The 12,200-nt window shown below is 44.5% G+C and overlaps 1 protein-coding gene across 1 annotated transcript in view; it reads right to left on the bottom strand.

Moving 5' to 3' along the window:
• Nucleotides 1-11,751, bottom strand: part of FKBP2 (FKBP prolyl isomerase 2) — a 29,118-nt gene extending 17,367 nt beyond the window's left edge. Inside the window, exons 1-3 of the mRNA XM_040329026.1 lie at nt 11,645-11,751; nt 8,535-8,752; nt 587-699 (exon numbers count right to left, since the gene is read on the bottom strand). Coding sequence (XP_040184960.1) covers nt 587-699; nt 8,535-8,702 — 281 coding nt within the window. The 5' untranslated portion in view covers nt 8,703-8,752; nt 11,645-11,751. The remainder of the gene's footprint in view (nt 1-586; nt 700-8,534; nt 8,753-11,644) is intronic.
• Nucleotides 11,752-12,200: the final 449 nt, after the last annotated feature.

Consider the following 12,200-nt stretch of genomic DNA (forward strand, 5'->3'; position numbering starts at 1 on the left):
AGCAGCTGGAACGATTGGGTTAAGGTAAGAAGGGGGGCTCTGGAGGGCAGCTGCAGCACAGGTGTTTTCTCATCTTAATGCATTAAGGTGAAAAATCATGAGACTTTACAACACCTTTAAATTGTATGCTACCCCAACATTTCATATTCTTCATACATCTGTTGTACGATGTACTTGTTTAAAACTATCCTGCTCTTTGTATGAAATCTCTAGTGATCCTGCCAGTCCCCCTGCTTTCCCATTTCAAAATGACCACAATAGGTACAGAAGTACATCCTACCCAGCACAGCCAGTTGTCTCACTGTGCGCACAGCCTGCCTGTTCTCCAATGGTTAGACTTGTGCCGACATGGGCCCCTACAAAGCTCTTCACTAGGAAAATCAGTTTTGCTCTCTTTGCCTCCATCTGACACACCCCTCTGCAGTCTCCAGCCCCACCCCTCTAAGCCCCGTATGCAGAATTTAGCGTTAAATAGACTCTTTAAAATACTGCAGTAAATGTTGGATCATTGCTAATAACTAAAACATAAAAACAAATGTCAACAAAATTATTACAGAAACATTATGATCATGGCCAGACAACATACCCTAGCAAACCTTGGTCCCAGCCCTTGATGACCTGTCCAGCGCCTAGAGTGAAAGTGAAAGGTTGATCCCTGGGTATGCTGCTATCAAACTCAGTGCCATCTTCCAGCTTCCCCTAAAAAACAAACAAAAAAAATCAGAACAGATTACAGCAGCGCTTCAACTTTTTTTTTTACTTCAGTAGAACCTTTGCAATAATTTCCAGGTCCCAAAGAACTCCTGCTAAAACCAATATATTTTTTTTGGGGGGGGGTTGCTCAGTTGCTCTTATTCTTTCCACCGACTTAAATCAGAGCCAACAGAGGTTTATCAGCTGACAATTTTAAAGTTGAACTAAACCCACTGCTTGTGTTCTCAACCAAACTGTCAAGTCATCAAATTGGCTGGTGTCATAACTGATTACAGGTTCAGCACGATGGCAGTTGTAGATCAGACAGAGACCAAGATGGCAGCTTCCTTGCCTGATACTGATAGGAGGGTTTAGTTCCATTTTAAGAGTTACTGTTGCTAAATGGGGAAAAAAAGCAACAGGAATGATTGTGCAAAGGGAACACGGATTACGGAGGGAGAAAAGATAAAACAGGAGAGGTGACAGGACAAGCTCTCCTGCCAGGGAGACACAAAATAGAAGGATAAGGTCCCATCTCCCCAACATTCTCTTTTCTCCTTCATGGATAGCCTGTTAAAGTGGTAGTATACTCTGTACTACCACTTTTACCTACAGGTATGCCTATAATAATGCTTACCTGTAGGTATAAAGAATATCTCCTAAACCTGAACGGTTTAGGAGATATTCCCCTTGCAATGCGCTGCTGCAGTCAGCATGCGCGGGAGTGACGACATCGCCGCTCCAGCCACTCACAGGGCTGGAGGGGCGATACCCGGAAGACACGCCGAGGCAAGATGACATCTCCCTCGGCGTGGACCAGGTAAGCTCCCTATACCTTGTTCCAAGGTAAGTATTTCATAATGAGCTAGTATGCAGTGCATACTAGCTCATTATGGCTTTTGCCTTTCAGGTAGGTTTAAAAAAAAAAAAAAAAAAAAATTACAGGAACAGGGTTTACTACCACTTTTAATTTTTTTTTTTTTTTTTTTTTTTTTTTTTTTGTGAGAATCGTGATTTTCATTTTATGCAACAGAATCGCGATTCTCATTTTTCACAGAATATTGCAGCTCTAATTGGCATATAACTCTCACTTTTTTACCCTGAAAATAGAGGTTAAACTGTCTGCGTGTTATACGCAGGGGGCTGTGGAAAGTTTTTTTTTTTCCTGCAACTTCCCTCTTAAAGTTAGGGTGCCTGTTCTATTCTATGTAACTACACACTACTTAAGACTGCAGTAGTTAAAGCCAAACTTTACTCATAGCAGTTTGATAACAGTTAACTTTCTTTAACAAAAGAATATACATTCCAAATGAATAAATAGGCTACCAAAATGAATGTGTGCTGTAAATTGCTCCTGTTCTTGCTTGAAGCTCACAACAGCCACTTTCTTTATTGGAAACTCTCCCCCTCTCCTTGGTCTCAAACTGTCACTTTCTTAAATTAAAATGTGCATTTTACAGCCTTGATTGTATGTCTTGGCTCTGTTGGAGAAGAAGGCTGACAGAAGATTTACAGTGCTGAAGTTAAAGGGGTTGTAAAGGTTCGTCTTTTATTTTTTAAATTGGTTCCTTTAAGCTAGTGCATTGTTGGTTCACTTACCTTTTCCTTTGATTTCCCTTCTAAATGTTTTTCTTTGTTTGAATTTCTCACTTCCCGTTTCTCCTCAGTAAGCTTTCCACCATCATTCGAGTGGTGGAAAGTCATTTAAAATAGCTTACTCAGGAACAGGAAGTGAGAAATTCAGACAAAGAAAAAAAAACATTTAGAAGGGAAATCGAAGGAAAAGGTAAGTGAACCAACAATGCACTAGCTTAAAGTAACCTATTTAGAAAATAAAAAACGAACCTTTACAACCCCTTTAAGCACATAAGCTCAGTTTTGTGTTGAAAATAACTGAAATTTAATACTCTGTTGGGTGTAACAAGATGTCTGCTTGCCCCCTTCTCACTAACATTACTGTGCAGGAGTGTGGGGTGGAGCAAGATGGCGGCGACGAAACAGCCACCGCCGGGTGTACCAAGATGGCCGCCGCTCTGGAGCTAAGCCGAAGTTGGGGACTTTCCTATGGCCGCACCCGAATCGCAGGTCATCCGACTTGGAGATCGCGGGGCGAATCGATATTGCGATTAATTGTGCAGCTCCAACGCCAATACAGTCATTTTGTTTGGTGCCTATACAGATATGCAAATAAAACCCTATTTAGTCAGCGCTCATTCTATTTTCTAGAAGAGAAGCTTAATCCAAGGATACATCTTTTCTTGTCTTTGCACAAATTAACCAACCATTCTCTTTACACAATTTGCCATCATGCTAGACAGAACACAAAATGTTCCCTTATTAATTTTTTAACACAACTTTCTTATGTGCGTTTCCCTTCCCCACACCTAATGTGATAATGTGTGTAGTAGAATCCAGCATGCTAACCACTAGAAAGCGATACCTTTCTAGTATAGTTCGATTGTCAAAACAGATCAGCTATACACACACACACACACACACACTACACTGTTCTCCTCTATCCTGAAGTCAAACACTTAATATGACCCTCTGAACATTACACCTGCTCCCGAATTTTCCATTCATAATTTTTCTGTAGCTGGCTGAAACCATTTTTTATTTTTGCTTTAACGTTCCCCCCCCCTCCACCTCCCTCTTTGCAGAAGCTTCTAGTTCTGATATATTCTTAGGCTGTCTTGCATAATACACTGCATGTTTGAGATCTACCAACAGATTCAGAACCAAAAAAAAAAAAAAACACTCTGGGAGCTGTAAAGGCTATTATATAACCTTGAAGCAAGTACATTACACAGAAGTATAAATCTAGCAGAAGTATCCAACAGCAAGAGTCATCAGCACAGGCCTCTTTTTGTAGATACATCAAAGACCAGGGCCACGGGGAGCCCCAAACACACTTTCATTCTTGGTACGCCCCTTGTTTCCATATTGTGATACAAATACCCAATGCCCAAGTGACATGCCAGCAGGCATATTTGCAAGGCTCTATTGGTGCTAAAGGTTCTTAACCACTTAAGGACCGCCTCATGTACATATACGTCAGCAGAATGGCACGGACAGGCACATCAACGTATATATACGTCCTCTGCTTGACGTGGGTCGGGGGTCCGATCGGGACCCCCCCGGTACATGCGGCGGTCCCCGTGGCTTCAGGAGCGATCCGGGACGACGGTGCGGTCGCTCCCCGGAGCTGAAGAACGGGGAGAGCCGTGTGTAAACACTGCTTCCCCGTGCTTCACTGTGTCGGCTCATCGATCGCGTCATTCCCTTTATAGGGAAGACACCATCGATGTCGTCATTCCTACAGCCACACCCCCCTACAGTTGTAAACACACACACAGTGATCCCTAAATGTTACAGCGCCCCCTGTGTTTAACTCCCAAACTGCAACTGTCATTTTCACAATAAAGAATGCAATTTAAATGCATTTTTTGCTGTGAAAATGACAATTGTCCCAAAAATGTGTCAAAATTGTCCGAAGTGTCCGCCATAATGTCGCAGTCACGGAAAAAAAAAAAAAAAAAAAAAGCTGATCGCCGCCATTAGTAGTAAAAAAAAAATAAAATAAATAAAAATGCAAAAAAACTATCCCCTATTTTGTAAACACTATAAATTTTGCGCAAACCAACCGATAAACGATTATTGCGATTTTTATTACCAAAAATAGGTAGAAGAATACATATCGGCCTAAACTGAGGAAAAAAAAAATGTTATATATGTTTTTGGGGGATATTATAGCAAAAAGTAAAAAATATTGAATTTTTTTCAAAATTGTCGCTCTATTTTTGTTTATAGCGCAAAAAATAAAAACCGCAGAGGTGATCAAATACCACCAAAAGAAAGCTCTATTTGTGGGGAAAAAAAGACGCCAATTTTGTTTGGGAGCCACGTCGCACGACCGCGCAATTGTCTGTTAAAGCGACGCAGTCCCGAACTGTAAAAACCCCTTGGGTCTTCAGGCAGCATTTTGGTCCGGGGCTTAAGTGGTTAAACAAAAAAAGTTAAGTGCTCACATCTTATGCCACCCACTACCTGCTGCATAATTATGCAATTCTGTGCACTTTTTTCCCCCCAAAAAAAGCAGTTTCTGGTTAAAAAGGAGAAGTATGGCCAAAGCCTTTTTTGACCATACCTCTCATGCAAGTCACAGGAGTGCACTTATTTCTGCACGCCTGTGACCCAAATTGGCTAAAGCCTGTCAGCCAACATCACAGAACCGGTCCAGACTCTGCAGGGATCCCAACAATAACGTCAGGAACCACCCAGATGCCTGACTGGCAGCTGGCTCAGTGCACTGCTGAGAGCCTGAACCAGCCTCTCCCGACCCCTGGATAGCCCAACACTCCAGTGAGCACTGGAGGGGCAGAGCAGAGATGACCGACAGTCACCGCTCTGTGAAGATCGAGAAGTGGCCAAGTGATTGCTCTGTTCTTAGGGGTAACGGACATCGAGGGGCAGCTGCAGAATTGGATTAATGCTGCAGCCACATAGGCAAGTATGACTATTTAAAAATTCTGCACTTCTCTTAACTTTGGATGGTCTTAAAAAAGGACTCACTTTTTCTGCAAGGGGGCTATTTATAGCAGACTGCTCACAGTTACATATCCATAAAATGCACACCGTAGTGTGGAGTATTCAATGCGTCACTGGTTTCTCTTTGCTTAATGCTGCAGAAAGAACTTAGATCATGTTAATTGCGCTCCACTTTCTTCAGATTTCTGAAACATTCTAAGAGCAATGCACCTTTTTTATTTTTTTTCTCCCAAAAAAAAAACAGTAGCTAGAAGGTCGAACTACTGCTTTACATATGGAACACCAAGTTTAAAATCCATTCCGTTATATAGCCACCCAAAAAAAAAAAAAAAAAAAAAATATGGAGGCCTTAAACTGCTTCATCCGCCGGAACATTTTACCCCCTTCCTGACCAAAGCACTTTTTACAATTTGGTTCTCTGTCGCTTTAGCTGACAATTGAACGGTCGTGCGATGCTGTGCCCTTCCCCCCTTCCCCCTCAAATAGTTTTCTTTTGGTTGTATTTGATCAAATCTGCCATTTATTTATTTTTGCGCTATAAAACAAAAGAACAGCGGCAATTAAAAAAAAAATAAAAAAAAAATAAAACACACTTCCTCAGTTTGGGCCGATATGTAATCCTCAATTTTTATTTTTACAAAGATAAATAAAAAAATCGCAATAAGCGTATATTCATTTGCGCAAAAGTTATAGCGTCTACTAATCAGGGGATAGATTTATGCCATTTTTTTTTTTTTTTTTTTACTGGTAATGGCGGCGATCTGCGATTTTTATCGGGACAGCGACATTATGGTGGACAGAGTGGACACTTGACACATTTTTGGGACCACGACAATTTTACAGCGATCAGTGCTATAAAAAAATACACCGATTACTGTTAAAATGTCACTGGCAGGGAAGGGGTCAACACTAGTGGCACTCAAGGGGTTACGCGTGTCCTAGGGACTGAATCTAACTGTGGGCAGGATAGGACTTACTAGGGGAAAATGACAGATTGTTCCTACAGAGTATTAACCGCAGACGATCAGTCATTTCTCCCCTGAAAGAACCGCAAACGGTGCATTTACACACACCACCCCCGTTTTCTCTCTCTCTGTCACGAGTGATCGCAGGTGCCCGGCGGTCATCAGCTTGGGGGAGTGGGTGCGGGCCGCTAGTGGCCACAAGGCGAACCAACGTAACAACGTAGTTTCGCCCAGCCGAGCCATTTTGCCGCAGTAAAACTGCAGCGGCTGGTCAGTAAGTGGTTAAAGTTGACAAGGTGCTTCCCTTCTGCTCCAAATGTACCTTTTTTGCTTTAAGGGACACACATGGGGTGAATATCAGGCGGCATCAGTCAGTTTAATAGTAACCAGTAGAGCCGCACGATTAATCGTGATCTTGATTCTCCCCGCCCGTGATCTCCCCGCGGGATGACCCGCGATTCTTGTTTCACGGCCGGTTCCACGTAACCAGCGTGGAACGCAAATGGCGCCGATATCGGAACCGACGTCAGCAGCCTGCGCCGCTGGATGGATGCCTGGGCTTCTCTTGCAGATCTGTACAACTGTAGTGTGTATCCATGCGCCACCCAGTGGTTGCCGGCGGTACTGCTTCTGATGTATTAATCTTTCTCACAGTTCTGTACAACTGTGTATATCCATGTGCCACCCAATGGTTGCTGGAGGTACTGCTTCAGATGTATTAATCTTTCTCACAGTTCTGTACAACTGTGTGTATCCATGCACCACCCAATGGTTGCTGGAGGTACTGCTTCTGATGTATAAAAAAAAAAAAAAAAAAAAAAAAAAAAAAAAGACCAGTGATATGTCTATAATGTTAAAGACCATATAACTCCTATGAAAAAAGCAGAATCACAGCACAGCACTTCTCTTCACAATGACCAGCTTATTTACGTGTTGTGCTACATATATAGGGTCTTGTCATTTGTAACAGGTCAGGTTTTCCTTCTGCCCACAACTGTAGAAACAAACGCACAGTGGCTTGATGCAACACTACTCTTGCCCATGCCCGAAACATCTCCCTGTAAACCCCTTGGTTAGGTAGACAAAGCAAACCCCCCCCCATATATATGACTGGAGTTAGACAGGCCTAGCAGACCTTTTGAAATGGCCCAGCCAGGACCTGAATTGAATATCTGTGGGGTGACCTGAAGAGGGCTGTGCACAGGAGATGCCCTCAAAAATCTGACAGATTGACTACTTTTACAAAGAGTGGGCAAAGTTTCCCCAAGGCAAGATGTACCACGCTGATAAGACTCCTACCCCACAAGGCTGATTTCTGTAATAAAAATGTAAAACGTGTAAAGTATTGCGGGCGAGCAGCCGTTATAGGCAAAGCAACATACTGGTATGTCGCTGCCTACTTCCAGGTTTAGGGCACGTGCAACCATCACCCAGCTCCCGCTGTGATTGTGCACAGCAGGAGCCCATCAGCAAGTATTGGCCAAAGGATTCATGGCCAAGACATGCCGATCGGCTGTGTACATTCACAGACTAAAGCTCTGTGTTGACACAGAACTCTGTACACAGGGAAAGAGAAACTTAAAGATTAGCAAAAAGCACACTACACACATTAAACATAGTTAGGCACATATTTAACCCCTTGATCACCCTAGATGTTAACCCCCTTCCAGCCAGTGTAGTTTTAGCACTGTATTAATGTCACTGGAGATGTCAGTGGCAGTTAATCAGTTTCCGTATCGCAGTCCCTTTTTAAGTCACTGATCGACACCATTCGTAGTGTAAAAAAAAAAAATTATATTCCAGTTTATATACCATAGTTTAGGCACTATAGCTTTCACGCAAACCAATTAAACATTATATATAGAGATAGATAGAGATTATATATAGAGTGATAGATAGATAGAGATTATAAGATAGAGATTATAAGATAGAGATTATAAGATAGAGATTATAAGATAGAGATTATAAGATAGAGATTATAAGATAGAGATTATAAGATAGAGATTATAGATAGATAGATATACATACACACACACACACACACACACACACACACACACACACACACACACACACAATGTGTGTGTACACATACACTCTAAAATGGCCTGGTCCTGAAGGGGTAAAATCTTCCTGAGCTGAAGTGCGTGCATTGTTATTTAACCAGTTACTGTAAGTTTATTTCCCCCCTTAAAAAGATTTGTTTGTTTTTAGTCGAATTGCACATACATTCTGTTCAACATGGTACTTGGCTTGTATAGCGGATACTGAAATTGATATATTTTTCTACTATTTTTCATAATAAATCCCCAAAATCAATGTACTTACTGTGTAATGCATGTTGAGGGTGTCCCCTTTACGAGATTTAATGGGGCAATTTTCCACTCTTTTCTTCACCCCGATTTGTAACTTTTTGCTGCCTTCTTTACAAAAAGCTGTGGGTAGCAGGGATATAGCAAGTAGGCACCACAAAGGTGTAAGTAACATGGCGTTCATGATGACGGCAAGATGAGCCCCTGTAGTTAAAAGTCACACAGTTCTACGCCCTGCAAAGGTTCAATAAAAAGAAAAAACAAAAAAGAAAACACATTAGTAAAAAACTTGACACTTTGTTCTAGAAATTCACAACGATAGGGGAATATGACATGCTTGGACACAAGGATGTGATCACACCAATGTATATGGATAAGAGGGCATCATATAGTCATTCACAATGCTATGGGTACAGATACCTGTGGAAACGGGGCATGCAGCAAACCCTGGGTAAAAGACAGGGAACAAGAACTGCATAACAGGAAACATTTGTAGAGATTTCACGGTTATCACCTCCGGTAAGGAAAATAATAATCTCATACAAATCACAGGCTAGTGTTAGCATTGCTGCCCTCTGTCGACATGGAAGTGCAGATACTGCGACATAAAATAGTGCCGAACAAATGTGTTAGTGGGATCCTCTCTTTCACGATAGATGACAAGATGCACCACGCAAGGAAATTTACTGTCGCCAGTATTATACAGCTGGTGGCACTTACCTTGATTGTTGGCTCTGTTCAGAGAGTAAAACAGGTAGATTTCATGTGTCGCCAAAAAAAGCAACAGCACCAATTTAGTTTATCAAAAATGATTCCCTCCCTGCCCCCATTTAAAGCACTCGGCACAGCCCTGATGTACCCCTTCCTGTGTTGGGGACCCTTTAAAAAAAAGGAAGAATGTTTTCAAAGCCCCCAAACACATGATAAAAAAAAAAATAACACATCAGCATGCAGTATACAGCACCTCCTTATAGCACCTGGATTTAGCACCTTAAATAGAAAAAGGAAAGCAGCACCAGTAATCAGTTTATTGCAGTGAGTCAGAGTGCACCCCAAAGTGTCATATTCCCCCCCACAAGGTGACAGATAAACAAGCAATTTCCCCTGACACCCTCCCCTACCCCACTGAAACACAGGACACACACACACACACACACGTAACAGTTTAGTGCCTCTCCCAACTGCTGAGGTATATCACCACCTTTCCATCTCACAACTCCCCTTTATCAGAAACCCCTGGCTTTGCACTGTGGGGACCCCACTTTTCATTGTCCGTCACAAAATAGGCCCCCTTTTGTTTCCTTGGCTCTCTGGGAACCCACACATCCTCCTCATCTAACTGCCATGCAGAACCCTGTTTTCCTTCCTCTTGGTTTCTCAGGACCCACACATCACCCCCCGAAATTCTCTGCCCTCCCCCCCTTCTCCCAGATCCCCTCCTTGTCCATTCCCTTAAAACCCATACATCCTGCTGCTTCTGTTCTGCTCTCGCCTCTCCCCTGCATCCTAAAATCTGAGTTTTTGCCCCCCTTCGGTGGCCAGATACAGCGCGACAAGAGCCAGCCCAACCCTGCCACCAGTTCACCCATTCTTGCAGCTCGGGTGTGTCTACCACTCTGCCCCCTTTCTTAGTGAGAGGTTCAGGGATATCTCCGTCTCTTCTATTAGGTTCATCCGATCCCTCCCCCACACGAAGGGTGCTGTTTAAAGAATAACCAGAGTCTTTGGACCTCTTCTCATCATTTTCATCATGAGCGGTGGCTCCAGTGTCCCCTAAATACAGATGGAGGCACCAACACCATGTGCCAACTTCCTCTAGTTTCCTGCTATCCTCAACATGTAATGGCGGCTTAGCGTGAGAAGGCGAGGAGCAAACCCACGTCTCAGACTCTATATGCTGGTTGCTTAGAGGGTTGAAGTTCTTATCCTCCATCTCACAGTTGGAGACCCTTTCGTACTTTCCTAAATCATAGGTAACCTCTCTGCAGGTGCCATGATAATTGCCCTGCTCCATTTCGGCTCCTTCTCCAGACCCGCTGGAACCATTGCCCGGACTCCTGAATTCTGAGCGGTAGCAACTATAGCATTCAGAAGATCCCCCGTAATCTGACTTGCTCTCTAGCTCATCTCTATGGCTCTTCATGACCTCCAGAAGACCATTCTTGTCCTTAGGAGAGAAGAGGGCTTCCCTGGACCCCTGGCAATTGCAGCCTTGGGGTGTTGCTTTGCTCCACGTCCCCACGTCACCTTGTCTAAGATCTTTCTCTGGAAGCCTGTAGGTTGCCTCACTTTTACATCTGCCCAGAACACAAGGACTTCCTTCTCCTCCTCCAGCATCTGGCTGGCTATCCTCTTCCACACTCAGCCCCCTATACAGCTCCTGGAAGCTACTCTCCTCCATCCTGTGGTCACCATCTGGCTGACTCTGCTCCCTGCACGCTCCGTTAGCTTTGCTTCTCTTTTTTTCTTTGCCTCCTTTGCTCTTCCGTTGCCTTTTCTGAAACACCTGCACATCAAGGTGGCTTTTCTCCGCTTCCTCCTGATCTCTATGATCTGTGCCATGGCACCCTGCCCTGTGATCCTTCACCTCTATGGTATTGCTCCCACACTGCAGAGCCTCTGGAGGGTCTAGGTCTTCCCTCCTGGGGGCGATCTCCCCCAACCTACAGTCCCTGGTCATGTCGTGGGGGTCCTGATCCCCACTGCCCCCCTCTAGGGACGTCACCTGATCACTGCCCTCCCCCCAATACCTCTCCTCACTGGTGCAGCTCCTGCTCAGCCCCTGACAGGCCTTCTCCTCCTGCTGGGACCCGCTACGGACTATTGTCTCCATAGAGCCCCGTTCTGAGGACCTCGGACTCCGCTCATCACTCACGACCTCCTCCTGCAGGTCCCTGGCCTCGTCCTCCTCCTCAGCCCCCTGCTCGTACCCGCCATCCCCCCTCTGCTCACACAGGGGGCCCCTCCGCCCCAGCAGCAGATCCTGAGGGCCCCTGATAACGTCCCATGTCACCCTGGCTCCTCCCCGGTATCTTCTCCTCTCCCTCCCCCGTGTCCCGGCACCCCGTTCTTCCCCCGGTCTCCTCATCCAACACCCCTTTCCCGGGACTCCTCTCCTGCCCTCACCTCTCCCCTGATCTGTCTGCACGCCGCCGCTTCACACCGACTCAACCCCTCTTCCGCATCCGTGTACGTCACCGCTCCGCCGCGCCAATCAGGGCGCTGCTGGCGCTCGCCCATTGGCTGATACCTCTGTCATTGTCAAGTGATCAGAGGCCACGTCAGGACAGGGAGATGACGGCCAACAAAGAGGGGAGGAGCGCCCTGAACCCCGTTCCATCTGATCCATAAAACAGTCTGAAGGGTGATTATCAGAAAACACAAATTAACAAAAAATAAAAATCCATAGAGGAATATTATCGGATCAGGAAAGAAGGAGATTTATGAAGAATTGTAAGCTGGTGGTAAAATGCTGACCCCCCTAAAATGCTGAGAAAGTGGTACATTCCTGTGTCTAGACTGCTAAACCAAGCAAAACAATGCAAGCCGTCAGAGAGGAGCACGCTGCATGGAGATAGATTCTATAAATATACCTGGAGTACACAGAGTGCTGATCAATGGAGACATCGGCCATACACAGCTATACAATCCATACACATCATGTGCCTGGCAACCAATCAGC

Source organism: Rana temporaria, chromosome 11 (assembly GCF_905171775.1).
Source record: "Rana temporaria chromosome 11, aRanTem1.1, whole genome shotgun sequence".
NCBI classification, from domain to species: Eukaryota; Metazoa; Chordata; class Amphibia; order Anura; family Ranidae; genus Rana; species Rana temporaria.